The sequence below is a fragment of the Bacillus rossius genome, chromosome 6 (genome assembly GCF_032445375.1).
Source record: "Bacillus rossius redtenbacheri isolate Brsri chromosome 6, Brsri_v3, whole genome shotgun sequence".
Classification (NCBI taxonomy): Eukaryota; Metazoa; Arthropoda; class Insecta; order Phasmatodea; family Bacillidae; genus Bacillus; species Bacillus rossius.
In genome coordinates this window covers 13,461,322-13,482,372 of record NC_086334.1, presented here as the reverse complement: position 1 = coordinate 13,482,372, position 21,051 = coordinate 13,461,322, and the positions used below count along the sequence as shown (strand labels likewise).

The 21,051-nt window shown below is 39.3% G+C and overlaps 1 protein-coding gene across 4 annotated transcripts in view; it reads left to right on the top strand.

Annotated features, from left to right (window-relative positions):
- The first annotated feature begins 5,861 nt into the window (after positions 1-5,861).
- Positions 5,862-21,051, top strand: part of LOC134532655 (uncharacterized) — a 542,884-nt gene continuing 527,694 nt past the window's right edge. For all 4 annotated transcript variants that reach the window (XM_063369314.1, XM_063369313.1, XM_063369312.1 and 1 more), the window contains exon 1: positions 5,862-6,371. In XM_063369314.1, coding sequence (XP_063225384.1) covers positions 6,334-6,371 — 38 coding nt within the window. In that variant the 5' untranslated portion in view covers positions 5,862-6,333. The remainder of the gene's footprint in view (positions 6,372-21,051) is intronic.

Below are 21,051 nucleotides of genomic sequence, written 5' to 3'. Positions count from 1 at the left end.
TGTTATAATTTAGAGAACGGGAAAAAATTTCGCAATTTCAGTGACATAAAGGATAGACTCCATGATCCTCTATGCACTCGAGCAAATTTACAACTGCTCATTGGCTACTGAACTGCGACACCTGTTAACTGGGATGCTCGTGATTTGATACTTCTTTTGTTTGAAGGTTTTTCACTAGCCCAGAGTCCTTCAGATAAATTGTGCCCCAATCACTGAAGCATCAAAGAGGCAAACGTATTTGGATTCTAGCCTATCGCGAAATGATTACACGAATTTTTCAGGTTTCTAGTTATAATTACAGAACCGTGGAAGCGCTAAGGGCATCGTCAGTAAATGCTGAAAGAGTTTCTTGATAAGGTGTCAAATCAAAAATGCTAAGCACTTTTCAAATTATGTTTCCTGAAACTCTTCGCATTGTTTGACAGGCCATAAAATATCCTTTTAAGGATACAGCCAATGAGAATATCTGTCTGTTTGGCCCCTACCACGGAGAATACTAATATTCGTTCCTGGTTTATCTATGAAAGGTATCCACATTTCATTCATTTCCCTTACTATACGCGCTCTTACAATATGTCAGAAAAGCGCGCAGTGACGATATGGGCGACAAAATGATGATTACTTGACAATAATGCCTCGTCACAAATGAGTAGAGACCTGAAAAATTCGCCTATTCATTTCGTAATATGCTACAATTCAAATAATTATACCTTAGTGCTGCTTCTACCACTGGTTCACTGTTTATCTGGGGTAATGTAGGCCAATTAGAGACCCTCACTCACAGAAGTGTCGAATCACAGATACTCAGTCGAGACGACTCACAAGTCAGCAGCCAATGAACAGGTGGCATTTGCCCGAGTGTGTAGAGTAAAGTGAAGTCTATCCTGGAGGTCATTGAACCCGCAAATTTTTCCTGTCTCTACAAATGAGTGATAGTGAGCACCGAATTGTTCCCCAGGTGCTTGTGACATCCGCAGAACTCTCTGAAGTTGGGCTTTTGCAACATAGCCCCCATCACCGCACAGACTAACCGTCACAAAGACCTCGGTCTACTTGCCGCGCATAGGAGTGGGGGGAATCATATTGTATCCGACATGATCACATCGTCAGATGCATGCTTTTCATGGTTTGAAGCAAAAAAAAAATCTTGTAATTTTATTTTACAGAATGATGAATACTGCAACGTGTTGCTATGTTATATCAGTTGTTGGGAAAAACACTGGAAAACAACAATTTCTGTACGTTTCTCGAGTAAGTGTTAATGATAGTTCAGTCTTTCAGAGCCCTGCAGTGGCACGGAGAGTTACTTTTTTATTGCGTATATTTCCGTTACTGAACGCATATAGAAGTGAAGCGGGAGTTTAAAACTTCCCAAGTGCTCAGTAAAAGCACAATCAAAAGGACAATGTAGAGCACTCGTCTTAACGACCAGAACGCAAGAGGGTGGTGGGAGGGGGGGAAGTGGATGTTTGTCGTCGTCCTATGAGCCGCCCACACTACTTCCACAGCCCACGGAGCCATTTGAAGGAACTTGTAAGTTGAAAATTTATTGGGTCTCATGTTATGATCGAGCGGTTATATCAAAGGAAAGTAGTATCACTCAGATTTACATTGTTGACCTTTTATTTTAGTGTTCTGTAAGCAAAAGTTTTTTTTATGACCTTTGTATGTTAGATATTTGGGTGGAGTGTTCCAATAAAAAAAGCAGTAAACTTTAAAAAAAAAAATCAGCTCACGTGTTTTACAAAAGATATATGGCAAAGAATCACCTACTGTAAAGTTTCCTCTGAAAAACTGTAGCTATTATTCTTCAGTTTTAAGGTATCAACAATATCCCAGACAGACATGCAATTGCTATTTTTGAATACGATTTTTCTTATTAAATTTAGAATAGGTATAGCCGCCACTTGTTAAGTATGTTATATAGACAAATTGATTACTTGAAATTTTCTTTATTTAGTTCTCTAATATTTACGCTATTAATTAAATTACAACATTTTAAATTTTTTGTCCACAAATGAATTACCCTTTCATTAAGTCCACAATTTACTCTCCCTTCTGTAGTTCGGCTCGACAGTGGTTCTCTTCTGCTCGTCTCTTACCGCGCACCTCTGTCTCAACACAATGTCTCGCGCTACACACTCGTCCGCCGCGCACACAACATCGTCCCGGATTATTAGTTCCTCGATGCTCCGATCCTCGCACACTGAGCCAGTTGCTAAACAAAAAAAAAAAGCAAAATTGACGGTGTCTCCTGGGTTGGATAAAAAATATTATCCTGTTAACAGGAATAAGAATTTTTTTATAAAATATGTTTTTTTTTTCCTTCGAATTCCAAGCACGTACATCATTTTTTTATTTAGAGTTTATTTGCAGATCTACAGCCTTTCTTCTAAGTTTTGGAACCAATCGTCATTGAAAATGGGGGGGGGGGGGTGGTTAGGAGTAGGGATAACACGTAACGCACTGATACGTGGAGGAGTTGGTGGCTGCCATTGCGAGCATGCCACTGAATAATTTAGCCCACTGCTGTTGGCAGCACTTCCACAATTATATGTCTACTGTAAACCAGCTTAATTTTAAATAAAAAACATATTGCTTTTAACAACAAAATATATTTTTTTTCTGTAGTTGAAGTTGCGTAGTTTGCCACATTTCAATGGCGGATAAAGATTGTTTTTCAGTCCTGGAACTTTTTTTTTTAAGGCAATCACAATTTGTTTAGTAAGTTACCACATATTTAATTTTCTATATAAGTCGCTTGGTACTCAGGTTCGAAATACAAATAATTTCGAGTTTGCAATTAATTCACCTAACAAAGAGAAAGAGAGAGAGAGAGAGAGGGGGAGAGAGAGAGAGAGAGAGAGAGAGAGCTACATGCTATGCATGTGCTTATAGTTATAGTTGGTTACTGTTTAAACAAACATTTTTAAGAGCCCTGATTAAGGGGGGATTAGGCCCCGCCATATCGGGTTATGAAAAATTTTTTCACAGCTTACAATATAGCTTCCGCAGTCCTTTTTTTCTTTCTTGACAATGCGTGGGCCATATCTTTGGGCCATATCTTGAAGGTGACACACGTAGATGTAATTCAAGGTGGCATCCAAGATGGCTTCCAAGATGCCAGTGAATAGAATTCTTGGCGGATCCAGGATGGTAACAGGGACCAAGTTCAAATGTCAAGGTCACGGGTAAAGGTCATCCAAAATGGTGACTGTGGGGACCTATAAGATGTTAATTAATAACTACTGTCAAAAACGTGCCATGGCGTACGCAGTAGGACGATGTTTCAGTTACAAAATCTCAAATAACTTTGTAAGTCTAGTTTCAATTATGTAAATGAATAATATTTCATTGGTTTTTCATTTAAATCTGTTCAGCATGAAAATAATGCTTTAAATTAAATTATTTTGAACGCACACGAATGTTTTGTTGGATCACAGTTTGTAAACGAATGCGCATGTCACTGCATTCATCAGCTGATTTTCCATTCATGGTGGCCAATTGTAAACCAGTGTTGTCCTAGTGTGCAGCAGACAAGGATATGGCTGTTCATCATTGTTCTATGTTGTGGTTGTGGTCAGCCTGGCACCGAAGGGTTCGCTTCACTTATCTTCCCACCAAGAGCAGAACCACAACGTTGTGTAACATACGTTTTTTTGTCATGTTGAAACCTGACCTCGTGGCACTCTTCTCGCCCCACACGCACAAGCATTCTCGCTCTCTCTCATACTTCACCTCTCTTCCGTCAGCTGTGGAACAAAGCTATGTTGAAAAAATGCACTTTTGTTACAACAAAATTAAACTTTTATTTTTCATGTGTTCACGTATTAGCTCACGGTATATAATGTTTGGTAGGAGTAGGAAGTAGATGAAAGGAAATGTGACACAAAGATGGCGGACCCACGGGTAGTAATCATAAACCCGTATATAGTCACTTTCGTAAACATTAGAGTACATTCCAAACGTATTGGTGTGTCAAGTGTAATTTTATGATAATGGAACTACACTGGAACATATTTGGTAAACTAAAATAGTAATGGTAAAAAGTAATCTCAAGTTTTTTAAAAAAGTAAGAAAACTGGCGTTATTACACTGATAATAATACATATTCTCCCTTCCATCCCTAGCAGTCCTGACGGCGCAATGGTGTTAAGTGCGCTCGTTTACCTTAAAACTCATGGTTCAAAGCTCGTCACGAGAAAGTTTTTTTTAAAACTATTTTAATAACATTATAATATAATAGTATTATATAACAATAATGCTGATTCATCTTAATAAGGTTAAGGTTTGTTTGAAGTATTGAGTTCACTGATTTCAGTCGTTTAAGCAAAAACAAATATACAAACATAAACTTAGTGTTATAATATGTGTTTTATAATGTTTCGGGTAAATCTTTTAGTAGTGTCATAGAAGTATAAATTATAATCGTTCACTTCAGTTCAGCGACTGGCAATATGAGTGGTAGTGGTGTTAATTCTGATCTGTATATATTTAATTCCGCTGAATAAATGTATTTTGCTGAAGTCTGCTTCATCCAGGGTCTGGCCAGAAGAAGATTTTCCAACTTCAGAACCACACACTGAGTTTTAATGTCGTCTTCGGTTCTTGGATCTCATTAAAATAATGATTTTTTCTCGTTGCAGTGTTTGAGTTAGCTTTGTTTTTCTGTTCAGCTATTAGAGGTTAATTTTTGGTTACGGTCGTCTGTTTCGTTACTTATAGATTTTATTCGTTTTATTTTTTAAGGTTTAGTATTATGCATGTGCTCTATTGTTATATATTAAGGTAAGTTTTATTATTTATATGTCTTCTCGATCGTTTAGACCCACGTTTGTGGTTTTTATTCATCTGTGTAGTGTACATCACCTCTACATTTGGGAATTGGGGGGGGGGGGGGGGGAAGAGAGAGAGAGAGAGAGAGAGAGAGAGAGAGAGAGAGAGGAGGAGAATACACACTACACACATGAATATTTGTTTGGAAATTGAAATTGTTTAGTCATAGCTCATTAGCCGATCCTTTTTCCCTCACTTCCAATATTCAATTTCTTCGAGCTGCGTTGACGAAATTAAAGTTGCCTTCGTCAATAAAACTTAAATATTTGATCCAAATATTTAAGGGGAAGAGATATGGATAAAAAAACGCAACACTGGAATTTTTTTGTCATAAGATTTTCTTTGTAGTTTATCAATGAAAATTTTACCCCGTTAAGGTATAGTACATGTACAATTGTTTGAAAAGTGTATAAGTTGACAATGATTGGCTGCAAAAATTCACCTACCCTGTGAAATCGTTCGGTTTCAAAATAAATTTATTTTGTCGAATGACTCCAACTGTTATAGCCATCCAAAATACGCTGTCTTCTTCCCTTAAAAAATTACGCCTTACTAGAGCTACTCTTAAAAGCCATGTAGTTTGTGAGCGACGCAGAGACCGTCAAACCGCACCAAACGCATGTTCGAGTATAATTGCATGCGAGTTGTAAGCAAAGCGTGCTGTAACTTAAACCGCCAACTCAGTAACACGCTCCTGCATGCGCCGTTGCATCGTTACGTGTGCGCGAGGGGAAACCGCTAGCCGTAGCCGCAGCCACGTATCGATTCGTCAGCGCGGACATCTTACCGCCGCAAAAAAAAGAAAAAACACTCAAGGTTACACCGTCGCGTCAACGTGTGTGTGTGTGTTTGTGTGTGTGTGTGTGTGTGTGTGTGCGCGCGCGCGGGGCCACTTCCCTATCCACAGCTGAGCGTGATCGATATCGCCGTCGCGTCAGGCGGAAACAGCCGAGGGCACCCGAGCGCGCGACGCCGAAGGGGGAACCGGCCATGTTGTTTTGTTTCAGCCAGGCATGTCGGGGCTAGTTGCTCTGCGACCGTCAAGGCTGTCGGACCCACGCGGCGTTCCTCGTGAAGCGGCCAGCCCGTTGCGTGGGGGGGGGTAGTATTATAATTCGTGGCAGCGACGCGTGTGGCATGTAACTGAAACTTCTCGGGACAGGGAAGCGGTTGATATTAGTCTTTAAACTTTGAATGGTGGCAAACATGGCAACCGCCGGCGGGACGGTGGGGGTGGCGTGAGCATTTGTATAAAACATAAAAGGGGGGGTGTGCGCATATCTCGACCTTGGAACGGACTCGTGTTACCTCGCCGTTGTAGCTCCTCTTGCCCTGCTGGAACCTGAGGAGAGGAAAGAACCACCCTCTCTCGCCGGTTGTCGGTGGTGTGGTGGTCCCGAAGACCCCCATACGCCCAACGGCAACACCCCTGCCTTCTGCAGCGACTGGCTGGAGGTTGTCGAGAGACTCCTGCTGCTCGTTTACGTCGTCGCATACATGTTGGGCGTTCTGAAGAGGAGGTGGAAGCCTAAAAGGTAGGCAGGCTCTGATCGCCATCGACGTGCCTTGATGATTTGTGTGTCGCATATTGTTGTACTCAGTTATCTGGGAGGAAGCAAGATGCCACTTTCATTACTGGCAATATTTCTACCACGTGGTGCATGCATGGCAAATCAAATTCGAGAACATATATAGTTTTTTTTTACAGACGTAGTTCTTTTAATATGGCAGTAACAGTAGCGGATCCAGAGGAGGGGCTAAGGGGCTCAAGCCCCCCCCCCTCCCCCCAAAAAGCATCTGGGTCCACTATTGTTTTAGTATTTGCCATGATAAAGCCTAGCCTCAGCTGGGTCAAGCCCCTCCCAAACCTAAATCCTGGATCCCCCACTGGGCAGTATAGTGCGTAAATAAATTTCTTTTTTTGTCGACAGGTAGGTATTACCATTGCTATTATTTTTCTTTTCTTAAAGCTACATTACTTTTTTTCTGGAGGTAATATAACACGTAACTTGCTTTTTGGCTATCTCATATTGAAATCTCTGGGGAGATAATATATAATTTTGAAAGTTACTACCACAAACGTATTGTCTGATGTAAGTGCAGATAGCAAAATATGCCTCTACTTGCTACATACAACTTTCGAACGTTTGCGCTCGAATTAGGTACATTATTAGAACATGAGTATAAACTTCTTTATCGATCTTTACTCTATCCTGTTCTATTTGGCAGACTTATACTGACAAAATTATTATAAGACCCTTTTTCTTATACAAATATGGTGGGGTATTGCGCATTTTGTATTTTGTACGCAATGAAACCTAGATTATAATCATTTTACCAAAACACAAATTCGCTATATTATTTTCGGCTTTCAATTTAAAATTATGAGTTGTAATTACTGTACTTCTAAAGTTTAGTTTTCAAGCGCAATATTTTAAATTTCAATTGACTGCAATACTTAGGAATATAATATTGTTGAAAATAGATCTAAGTGTGACATTTAATATATAAAACAATTTGAAAGTTATTTCGTTGATCATTAAAAAAATTAAGAAATTTAAGTTAAGTGGTGGCCAGTTAATTAATTAATATAATCGGATAGTACACTAGTACGATTAAACGAATAAGCGTCCGTTTTGAATCATGATGATGTGACAAGCCATCGCCACGGTGTCATTTGAGTTGACTAGGGCAGAAAAATTCATAAGAGGTTGTTTAACATTTTCCTTTATCTGTATGGATGTATGCAAATGGGTTATACGCACCATGTCTGAATACAAACACAATTTTTCCACAAGGGCAATATATGTTATGACCCGATCGCGAATTCAACACGGGACCTAGTATTGATTAATAATCAGCCATCCTCTGCACCAAGCCAGACATTTTAAGTGTTTCGATAAACCCCCTAAAAATATTAAAAGTAAACTGTAAACATTCTTAACATATCTAGAAGATTGGTTTCCATGTAGACCTACATAATATGTGATAGGACGTTACTGTAAAGGACTTGTCCTCAAAATGAAAATTTAAAAACAACACGTTAATTATTTTATAAAAACCAAATCCTATGTTAATTAACTCTAGTTACAGTAGGCTTTATGATTTTACTGTATACCTAGACTACGTACGTGTCAGGTTGCATGCATTAGAAGCGAAAAAGTCTCGCAGGTGTTCATAATAATCATTTTCTTGATTTTTTTTTATCTCGAAAATAACATTCATAGGCGTGCGCACGGTAGGTGCCACAGGTGCCTTGGCACCACCATTAGGGTTAAAGTGATTTTGTTTTTTAAAAGCAGAAATAATACACACTTACAAAAAACCGTATTATTTCCAAGAAAATATGTTTTCTAATCGTGTCGATTTACAGATATGTGCTCATAACACTATCAATATATCAATAAATTATCACTCGAACCATCTATACACACGGAAACAAGCCAGTTGCAATTACTTGTGTGTACACGCGGGCCGCGGCTACGAAACTTCTGAAATGTAAATACTTCTCATAGTTCTCGAATTACATAAAATGCGCGCTCGGTGTCCACTGTTCACTCCACTCGGCAGGCGCATGGAATAATAGCCGCCGTCCGCCAGGGTTTATTTAAAAAAAAGAGAGAGTTTAGTTAGTTAAAAGGATAGGCTTACTCGATGACTTACATGCAGTCGCCGACAAAACATTTTTGTTGTATTCCAAAAGTTAAAACTTTTGCCCACTCTTATTTGTGTATTTTTATTATTTTAATATTTTACATATTTTAGGTATGTTACAAAACTCCCTTCATTTGTTGATTTTAAAACTTAACATTTGAGAATGTTTTTTCTAGCATTTATTTGGCGTCTTCAGAAAACATATAAGTACGGTTTTTCAAAGCCACCAGCATGAATTCCGTGCAAACAATTTGTGCAATTTACTTTATGGCTCAACAAAGCTTAAAACTGTAAATAGTTTAGTAGTTTTCCTGGTTATTATAACGTTCAAAGCCATAATTTGTCATAAAAAATGTTTTTTTTTTTACATCTGTGTATTTAATGTTTTTGTTCGGAAACACCTTAAATAGCACCATTTTGAGCTTTCAAATCCAAATTTTTCCGGGGGAGGATCCCCGGACCCCCCGCTTTAGGCTCGGGGTTCGTGAATGACAGGGCTGTTGTGTAATCTGGCACCACCAATACTGAAATCTTGCGCACGCCTATGCCTATAGTGAGAAATTTTGAGACCCAACAATAATGCAAGAGAGCTGTCGGGATAAATGTACAGAAAAATCTAGTTTATCTAAAAATCTAGGTATTTATCAAAATTTCCGTTCGTACACCTTTCACATGAGATGTGAATCCATGATTAAAATGGCGCGCGGGTGCAGACGTTATAATCTCCAAACTTAAAAATAGCGACTTGAAATAACCTCTCGGGAAGTAGGTAGGCCTAAGTGAACCTGTCCTGTTCGCTCGGGGAATCGAACCCAGGCTCGAGACAGTTAGCGCATCGGCAGTTCGCTTGTAACCGTTCGGCTACCAGGCCGTGGAGTCGACTTTGAAAATAAGGTCGACTCTTGCACGCACAGCAAATCAGAATGCCTCCTTTAGGCCGGGTTATTAAAAACTACGCATGAAACGCAAGACGCAAAAAGTTCAAAAACGTAGTTTTCAAATACTAGTTTATAAATTACGCACGACACAAAAAAAAAACGCAATAGAAGCATCGCCCAACTTTCAGCTCCTTGCGTTTCGGCTGGCGTTTTCGCCTTTCCGTATTTGAAGTGAAATGTTCCGAAAACTTTTAAAGAAGCAGAGGTTGTGTAATTAATAAGGCCCCGTGTTGTTTTAAATATATGCATGACGTTTTCACTTGCTAAATATTCGCTTAGTGAATAAATAAAAAAAAAATATATTTTTTACATTTCGTATGTGTTGAAGATAAATATGAATCAACAAAATAAGCCCAGAGAATAAATTCGTTTTCAACCGTTTAACAATTTCAAGTTGCAGGTTTGTTAACGTATTGCGACTTGCGTGCTTTTATAAACGACCGTGATTTTCTTTTGTTGGTTGCGCGTTGCGTTCTTGCGACGTTGCATCCGTTGCGTAGTTTATAAACCGGGCCTTATAGCGGAGCACTTAGTTACGTTAAGCCTTTTTTTATGCCTGATATTGCAGCCTCGTTGTGAAAGAAGCCTGTTGGAAATGTAATCCCTCCGGAAGCATCCCTATCAAATGCAGCCACAATGTAAAGGATGCATTTCTAAGGGATGGATGGAATCCGAATACTCTTAACTGCTAGCACCACCTGTTGGCATTTGGTCTTACTAATTTGCACGCAGTAATTTTGGGTCGGATGCAGTCCATGTTCAACGGAGTACCTGCATATGACAAGCTAAAGGTGAAATAGTAATCATAACTGGGGATTGGAAAAATGTGCATACTCCAGGATAGACTCCACAGTCCTATGCACACTTGTAGACAAGAGTCCCCTGCTCATTGGTCGCTCTTTTGAGAGATTACTGACCTGGGTTGCCAGTGATTCGATACTTTTATTGATGAGCGTTTCTCATTGGCTCAGAGTCCTTCACATAAACTGTGGGCCAATCAAAGAGGCAAAGAAAAGGTAAAACTGTTTGAATTCTAGCCCACCGCGAAATAAGCCCGCGATTTTTTTCGTTTTCTAATCATAACGTAAATACATGTAGTTCTAAAATGCTTGATATATATATATATATATATATATATATATATATATATATATATATATATATAAGGGTAATGGCTTTTCATTTTTCATATTTACCTTATATCTCAAGCAGAATGCTCATAACTTCATAATACAATCATATTTAATTTTAATTAAAGGTTTTTGTGTTAAACAAATATTCATATGATGGTTGTCATAACCCTAAAGGCAAATTTATTTATGTCAGTCCTAGCATTTACTGAAAGTGTGAAATCTTGTCATATATAGTTTTTGATTAACCGTTTTAATGTAGCCTTTCGTTGTTAAACTCTTCATTTTTAGTAGCTATATCATCTAATCACTAAAAAAATTAGGCTTTTTTTTATAGAAACCCTGAAAAACTTAGGTTTTGTTGTTTTGGGAAAACATAATTTTTATTAATTTAATAAATGCTATCCTAAAAATAAAGCGTTTTAAGGAGAAGGCTACGTACGAACGGTTAATTCAAAACGGTATGCCACAATATATCATACTTGGAGTACATGTTAGGACATACAAATTTGCCTTAAAGTTAATTAAAATAAAGGCTTTATAAACAAATTGAAAATGGTACAATCAAAAATTAATTAAAAATCACACGCAGAAACACAAACAATTAAAAGCAAAATAATTTGGGAAGCTAGCCCCTTGAACGATTCAGCATAGTTTCATGGTGTCCAACATGACGCGCAAGCGCGGCTCCAGGAGGGGGGCGGTGGGGGCGACAGCCCCTCCCGAAACCAATTACATTGATTAGTGTATATTTATGTTTACTCAAATATTTAATTTCATATGTTAAACTTTTACATCATTAAAAATTGCATGGAGCTACTAAGGTTCTTTATTTGAAACCTGTAATTTGTAAATAATATTCCAAGGCCAATATCTGACCACTTTCATTTTTTGCAACTACGACCTTTCTTTGTGCGATAGCCCCTCCCGAAAAGTCATCCTGAAGCCGCCATTGATGACGCGGCTCTTGCCGAGTGTAGCGGGTAGCGAGTGGAGGTCGTGCTGGCTTATAGGCTGGCTGCGCCCGGTGGTTGCAGCCGTCCCAGCCCCGAGTGGCCCAGCGCTTCTGGAACACTCTCGAAGCCTCGTCTCCTTTCCCTCCCTGTCGCCGGCGCGGCGTCCGTGCTCCGGACAGCATGGGGAGTTGGTCTCGGCGAGGCAGAGCCAGGAAGTTTAAAATCCTGGAAAAAAAATCGGTTGTCTGTAAAGTCGGTTTACGGACGATAGTTTAAAGTGACACCGTCATAACAAAACATTGATGAAATGATTGCATACTTTTATGAATAAAATTGGATAATTTTTATTGAATTATCACTATTTTGTATGGATACAAAGGAGTGAAATGAAATCTACAATTTAATTGATAAATTTACTATTATTTGCACTCATTAATTCAAATATGTTTATTATTTTAACGAAGAGATTATTTTTACTATAACTTTTATACATGTTTGCTATTTAACTTCTTCCAATCTGTGTTATTATGTTAAGGATAGGACGATGATAGGAAAAGTAGGAAACGAATGGGAAGTTTAATGTGCCTGGAAAAAGTCAAATCAATGGTTGTTCCAATCGAGTGGAAGAGAGATAGATGCGGCGCAAGCGTACAATGAGCGTAACGGGACACAGCATAACGGGACAATGTGCGTTACGGGACACTTTTTCGTGCGTGCAGCCGGCGTTCATCGATTTATTAGACGTTGTCACGTCAATAGTCAATAAATATTCCTCAGTGATAACAATTATGAGGGGGAGAAAAGTAACGCCACGTACTTTTCGCAAGAAGATTTCCAGACCGGCCGTGTGTTTGAACCGCGCAGCATTGTTTGTGTTCCGCGGTTGGCTGGGTTTATTTCAGGAGCGTGTCTACGGTTAGCGCGCCAATCACGAGCCGTCCAGCGCGGAGGCAAACGCGTCCCTGAATGGCCCGGCCAAACCGGGCAGTAGCTTCTCTTGCAGACTGCCGCCAGTTGCAAGGGGGAAAAGAATCGCTATCGCGGACACATCGCATTGTAGTATGTAGGGCGATCAGATTATTTCGAGACAAACACATGCTCCTAGTAATGCTCTAATGACCTCGCTATAGACACAGGCTTACGCGGGGAGGGGGATATATCCCCCTCTCCCTCCGAAATACTTAGACATCTTATAAACATGTATCAAAATCCCCCCCCCCAAAAAAAAAGGAAGAATTTGAAAGCAAACAGCAGGGAAACAGGTTAAACTCCCCTCCTCACCACCCTCTTCATTAAATTATAATTACGCTCTTGGCTGCCAATGAGACGATATATATACACACACACAAACATACACACAACATATGCACATAAATATGAAATTAATCTTTAAGCCGGCCGACGTGTGGATCATCGCATTACGCCATGTTGTAAGCGCGAGTGCCTCTGGCAGCGTGTCAGTGGCCAATCAGAATGCTGCTGAGTTCAGAGTATGTAGAGCACTGTTGAGTCTAGCTCGTAAACACATGCAATATATACGTAGGGACAGGCATTTTTCGCGAATAAATCTGAGCGCCTATTAGACTGTAACAAAGTATACCCGTACCAGCGGTTTCTTCCTCGTGATTGCCGGCCGTCTGCGAGAGAAGTCATTACCTTATTTGACGGGGCCAATCAGGACTTGTTTGCTTCCGCACTGACTCACGGTGATTGGTGTTGTAAAAATCTACATTGACCTGAAAGAAACTCACCCAATTAAGAAACACAGACGATGCTACAGTGTTTTAACTTTCAGCTAGTCTCGGAATCTTTTCGCGAAATATGCATGCCCCTATAGATACGTTATTATGTCATTCTGGATTGCGAAGGTTTGTTCGTTTGAAGATCTGCTGAGCCGGTGGTGTGCGACCCGGAGAGAAGGTGACATGTGGCATCAATCAGCCAATGGACACGTGTCATCGACTTGACTATGCATAACGTTGTGGAGTCTAAACTGGAGCCAGACAATAAATAACACGAACTATTCATAAACGATATACTTATCTACTTATTTGTATTTTGCTGAAGTATTTTCCTGGTGGTTATGCTTCGAAACACTTAATGCATGCTTCCTTTGTTTCACCTGCGACAGTCGGTGAGATAAGCTCATTATTTTATTCTCATGTGTTCACGTTTTTGAATAGAGACATTTGTGTTTCGAGAGTATTTTTCATGCTGAGATCTTACTGATAAAAAATACTGCATCTTCTTTATCCTCAGGTTGGTAGGGTTCGGTTTAATAAGATGTATTTAATTTTAGACGTCCCACAACTGTTCAGCTGTACAGCAGCCTTGTTGTTACAGGCCCAGTCAAATACGAAAAACAACTTAGAAAAAGTACATTTTAAACATGACTCCCGACTTTCTACACACTTCAAATATGACTTCAGAAAACATTTCCTCGCTAAATACGACTCTCTCTCTCTCTCTAGCCACAAATGAAGCAGTTTTACGTATTAGCATTCAAATTAACTGTTTGCAGCTAGGTAGTGACGGGCATAATAAATTAAAAATAATCAATGCATCGATTGTTAAAAGTGAAAAATCGAATCCTCTTACTCTTCAGCTGTTCTGCATTGCGCTGTTTGCTAACCACATTTAACTACTTGATTATATTGGAAGTGATTTAAGACAGTTTGTGATACTCTCGAAAAGCAAACAATTTCTTTTTTATTATTTCTCTCTTTTTAAAACATATAAAACAATTATGTCATCATAAAGTTAAGCAGTCAAGAAAGAAAGCAAAATGAAATTTTTTTAGTGTAAATTAAACTTGGTGATTATTCACAACACACATTACTTGACTGGATAAAAATGGGGCGACTGAAATGCTGCCCCTTGGAGGGCAGCCCTTCAGGATTTTTCTGACAGTAGTGTTTTTGAAAGGTTGTCTGAATTGTTGCCCCTTGGATGGGCAGCCCTTCAGAATTTTTCTGACAGTGGTTAGTTTGTAGAGCGACTGGAAGGGCAGGCCTTCCAGTATCTTAAAATGTGTCAATTTTCATAATTTTATAATCCTGAATTGTTGCCCATTGGAAGGGCAGCCCATCAGGATTTTTCTGACAGTGGTGTTTTTGAAAGGTTGTCTGAATTGTTGCCCCTTGGAAGGGTAGCCCATCAGGATTTTTCTGACAGTGGTGTTTTTGAAAGGTTGTCTGATTTATTGCCCCTTGGAAGGGCAGCCCTTTAGGATTTTTCTGACAGTGGTTAGTTTGTAAAGTGACCTAACCTAACCTAACCAAGGGGCAACAATTCAGACTAACTTTCAAAAACACTACTGTCAGAAAAATCCTGAAGGGCTGCCCTTCCAAGGGACAACAATTCAGACAACCTTTCAAAAACACCACTGTTAAAGATATCCTGATGGGCTGCCCTTCCAATGGGCAACAATTCAGGATTATAAAATTACGAAAATTGACACATTTTAAGGTACTGGAAGGGCTGCCCTTCCAGTCGCTTTACAAACTAACCACTGTCAGAAAAATCCTGAAGGGCTGCCCATCCAAGGGGCAACCATTCAGAAAACCTTTCAAAAACACTACTGTCAGAAAAATTCTGATGGGCTGCCCATCCAAGGGGCAACCATTTAGACAACCTTTCAAAAACACTACTGTCAGAAAAATCCTGATGGGCTGCCCTTTCAAGGGGCAAGTTTTCAGGATTATTTAAACACTTAAAGAAACATTTCAGAAATTAGATGGGCTGCCCTTCCAGTTGCTGTACAAACAAACCATTGCCAGAAAAACCCTGAAGGGCTGCCCTTCCAAGGGGCAACAATTCAGCTCCCCCATAAAAATTATAATTCGCAAAAACCGCCCCTCTCTCCACCTAAAATCGTATTTTGTAAATTGAATTCACTAGGTTTTTTAATAAATTCCCAATCGACAATGGTATTTCACGACTACCCTACGTGCTAAAACATTGTCCTGTTATTATTGTTAATTAATAAATTACCTACGGGCACCTGCAAGGTGAAGGTTAATATTTTTTATTTAGATATTAGAATCTCAAAAAGGCGCCTAGCTTATTGTATTTAAGTTTAAACTAAAACTTAGGGTGAAGTAAGATTTTGTTGCGTTGTTTATTTGCCCCTATTTTTTTTGTATCAGTTTTTTTATAGGCGGCAGAAAGAGCGTTAGTTCTGGTGTTACGAACAAGATGTGAAATCAAGAACGAGTTTCTATATTTGCAGGGAAAAAAAATTAACTTCAAGATTTTGCATTTCAAAACGTACATCGCAGTTCGCAGTTTTTAAGCGTATAATGCGATTTTTATTTCATTAATCGGTTATCCAAATTATACGGTTATGTCTAAAACTAATTTTTGGCATGCGGAGTACCTATATAGAAACGGTATAAAACTCTTACGAGTTTGACGAATGTGTTATCTGTGAAGAAGATAACAGATGATACTAAACCCCGCTTTGAAGTGATTTTCGATAAGGATTTTTTTTTTAATACTGCCTATCTTAAAATTTACCAAACAATATTGTGGTTATACATTTCCGTTCACGAAATTACTCCTACCAAATACTATATACCGAGAGCTAAGATGTTAAAATAATAAAAAAAAAATGGTTGTCTGTAAAGTCGGTTTACGAACGATAGTTTAACGTGACGTCATAACAAAACATTGATGAAATGATTGCATACTTTTATGGATAAAATTGAATAATTTTTATTGAATCATCACTATTTTGTATGGATAGTCTACAAAGAAGGAGTGAAATGAAATATACAATTTAATTGGTAAATTTACTTTTATTTGCACTCATTAATTCAAATAGGTTTATTATATAACGAAGAGATTATTTTAACTATAACTTTTATACATGTTTGCTATTTAACTTCTTCCTTCTGTTAAGGATAGGACGATGATAGGAAAAGTAGAAAACGAATGGGAGTGTTTCAAGTTTAATGTGCCTCGAAAAAGTCTAATCGATGGTTGTGCCAATCGAGTGGAAAGATAGATGCGGCGCAAGCGTACAATGAGCGTAACGGGACACAACGTAACGGGACAATGTGCGTAACGGGACACTTTTTCGTGCGTACAGCCGGCGTTTATCGATTTATTAGACGTTGTCACGTCAAAAAAAATGGTATCCTCAAAACGCACAGGCTATTTATTCAGCTTAAAGCCATTTGGGACAATGTTTTGTTTTCGGCGTGCTGTTTTGTGTATATTTTATGAGGAGAGAAGTGCTAGGGAAATAGTGTAAAAAAAAAAATGAATTCGAGGCACGTCCGGAAAACCGTGCGTGGGAGGACACACTCGAACGTGTCAAGTTTTTGGCCCCGTCACGAGGCGGCCAGCTGGCACGTCGTGAACACGTGAGCACGTGACTCTTGTTTATGCGCGGCACGTGCGCGCAGTACTCTTGTTTAGCGCGGGGGGTCCGTCTTCGAAACCTGCCCGGGGAGGTCGGAGGTCGAGTGTTCTTCCCGGGCCGCGCAGCTGGGTGGAGGGAATAACTTTCGCGTGGCGTGCCGTTGCCAGCTGTACATCGCAGTCGCCTTCGTCTGGATACTTTTAAACGAGCTTACAATATTGTTACTCGAAAATATATTTAGTAAGGTTGGCAGCATCTAAGTGAATAGAAAAACTGCGGGAAGCCTATGATGTACATTCTATATTGCACAGACCCGAATACTCACGTTGGCAAGCCTTCTTTTTACAGACGAGAGAGCCAAATGCCCGATCGTGCATCTTCGTTTTTTTTTTTGGTTCATTGTAAATAAATATACAACTCATGATAACTAATGGTCAATTAGGTTAGGTTAGCTACATTATAAATACTTTAAAACATTGTGGACGGTTTATTTGGTTAGGATGGCTACATTAAAGATACTGTGAAATCATGTAAACGGTTTCCTAGCCCTGGATAGCTACATATTAAAACGTTATTTGCTAAGCAACCATAACATGATTTTACAGTATTTTTTAATGTAGCTATACTTACCTAATATAACCATCCTTCCACAAATGTTTTAAAGTACGTATCTATAATGTAGCTAACGCTTCGGGTAACTTCGGGTTTGGCTCTCTCGTCTGTGGAAAGAAGGCTTGCCAACGTGAGTATTCGGGTGTGTGCAATATAGAATGTACATCATAGGCTTCCCAAAAACTGCTCATGTTTAACCATGGAGGTATTAGTCTACGGAGTGGGTGTCTGTTCTGAAGTTGAAGTCAACTGGTTAGCAGTTGGATAGCAGAACACATCTTTGCTGTATAAAGGATAAAATGCTATAAATCTGTTTAATAGCTTGAAAAAAAAAACTCGCTAGGAAGAATTGTAAGGATGCCATAGTGTAGTGAATTTGGCTAAGCAAACATAATACTAAATAATTCTCCGTTTTTGCTATGTACATAGGAAAGAGGGCTGGGGAAATGTTCTCATTTTGACTTCAGGAAGGGCCCCGTCTGTCCGGGTACACACACGGTGCACAGATATTTATATATAAAAAAAACATAAGCGATTTGAAAATTGCTCAAGATATCCGAGTGGGGACTGTTTAAGAAAAGAATTGACGAATTCGGTGAGGACCGATAAGTAGTTTTGTTTCTGGATTAAGTTTTTAAACTGTATCTTAAGAAGAGTGAAAATGGGCAAAACGCGTGTTTTTAGAATAATATTTTAGGCATAAAATACCCGGTACTTATTTTTTGAAAGCACTAACTTTTATCTTAATTCCTCCGACATATAATGTTATGGTTACCGCTCGGATCTCAAAAGTTTCCTTGTGCACAACGAGAAGACTGCGCGGCCAGGCGACAACCTTGCGTTTAGAGGCGATGCCGCGCTAGAAGCTGCAGCGATCGTCGCACTTATCATCCCGCCTCTTCAGCATGGACGTACCCCTGAGAGCTCCTCGCAGACCAGTGAGGCCTTGAACCGGGAATCGATCAACTGTAACCCGCCCTCGACCTGACCACCAACTTGCCCTGAGCCTGGAAGAGAACTTACAGCTGCGAGCTCCATAACTAGAGACCGGAAAATTTCGCGGATTCATTTCGTGATAGGCTGAAATTCAAAGATGTGTACAATTCTGCTGGTTCTGCTATTGGCTCGCAGTTTGACTGGAGCTCTCTGGGCCAATGAGAGACTGTCGACCAAAGAAGCGTCGAATCACAAGCTACCCAGTGGAGACGCCTCACAATTTAGTACCCAATGAACACGCGTGTTTACTCGAGAAATGCAGAGGATAATGGAGGCTATCCTAGAGGTAATTGAATCCGCGAATTTTTCCGGTTTCTATCCATAAACACCCCCCCCCCCCCAACAGTACGTGTGTACTTAACTTTAGTTACGTCATGTACCTATGCTGTTTTTTTCTCATTAGAGTATATTTATCGCCTTGGTACGCATTATCTGCATGGTCAATAAACCTACGGGATTTTAAGATCCCTATACGCTTAGGAAATTCTTCCAACATTTTTAGGAGTAAAGAAAAAAAGTTGTTGCCGTCCCTCATTTTAATTACGACAATTGCCACTTTGACCAGTGACTCGAAAATTCCGTGGATTCAATTGGCGCCAGTTTAACCTTGACAGTCTTGTCCGCTCTCTTTAGTGCCAACGTCCTGGAAAAAAGTGCCAAATAAACTGTGGCCGAGTCATCGAAGCAGGCGTGTCGATTACAGAGAAAAAAATCTATGCGTCGATATTTTTGACGTGACAACGTCTAATAAATCGATGAACGCCGGCTGCACGCACGAAAAAGATTCCCGTAACTCACATTGTCCCACTACGATGTGTCCCGTTACGCTCATTGTACGCTTGCGCCGCATCTCTTCCATTCGATTGGAACAACCATCGATTTGACTTTTCAATCATGTTTTCGTCGTTTGAATTATTGATATTATGTAATTTCCCAACGATCGTCCACCGATTTTCAGCACAATCGATACGGTTATTTAAAAGTAATGTTGAATTTTCAAATACGTTTTTGTACGAACAATGGTGTTTTACAGTTACACATAATAATTCAAATTACACCCGGGATTATAAATAAATTTGGTGTATTTGGGATGCGTATTTGTTATAAAATCGTATTATAAAAACGAAATATTATTCCCCCTACGGTGCTTCCATCTACGGTGACGGACGCGAACCGAACGAATCACGCTATCTACCCGCTTCCGCGGCAACCAGGCACTCGTTAATACGTTAGTACATATTTTCCTTTGTTTATCGTGAAGGGCGATAGAATTAATGAATTATAAATAAAATTTCGTGCCCGGGCCACAATTGCATATATCATTTTGAGCACTGGAAGACATAAAAACGTAAAATATTCTCAACGAATTTTAATCTCGGCCCCAGCGCACCACGAGCGTCTGGGTTGGAGATTAAAGCCGAAATTATTTCTTAAACTTACTAATACTTATTTTATTAACTGCAAGGGCATTTTTATTAAATTCTACGTTTAACAAATTTCGTCGTTAAATGTGTAATTGCGAAAAAGCGTAAAACATTCTCAACGATCTTGAAGTTAAATAGGAGTGCAAATAAAAGTAAATTTATCAATTAAATTGTAGATTTCATTTCACCTCTTCTTTGTATCCATACAAAATAGTGATAATTCAATAAAAATGATTCAATTTTATTCATAAAAGTATGCAATCATTTCATCAATGTTTTGTTATGACGTCACAAACTATCGTCCGTAAACCGACTTTACAGACAACCAATTTTTTTTTTTTAATAAAAAGGGTCCTATGTCCTTTACTATACCATTGAAAATATGCGCACAAAATTTCATGTTGAATTGTTGAGTAGTTTCCGCGTGAAAGCGTAACAAACAAACTCACATTATGATTTATAATATTAGTAAGGATTATAGCCCGAACTGTAATCAATATTTTTTTACTTTCATTTAAATGCCACCGCAATCCCCTTCGTGGGTGGAGTTTCGTAAATTCGTTCTTAGCTGACCTCTACTCGGCGAAAGGAATATTCCTACCAAATTTCAAGTCTCTAGGCCTTATGGTTCCAGAGGTAAGTATCGTGATGAGTCAGTACATAGGTGAAATATATATTGTACAGCGGGACTGCAAGTTTGTTTGCAGGAAATCCACTAAAAAAATTGCCAGACTAGTTAGACATTATATTTCACTGTTATGAAATTACATAATTCATGCTGAACGAATAACATAAGAAAACATAAATTTGTTCGTTACCGAGGTTAGATGTTACTGCATGTACTGCAAGTGTTAATGACACACGAAACTACAGTAAACTCGTGGAATAATATCATGTCAGTGTTAAGAAGACTGCCAGTATCCGCTCTACCACTCTGGTTCTGGGGTAGAGCGCCTGCCTTGTGACTTGTAGGACCCGGGTTCGCGCCCCGGCTCCTCCAAGGCGGATTGCCCAGACAAAATGGTGGCATTTTCTCTGGTAGGAATACAATCCCTTGTAACAAGTCAGGCTACCAAAGAAACGGTGGGTGGAACAGAAAAAAACCTTCCAGGTGGCTTCCAAATGGGGAGCCCGTTT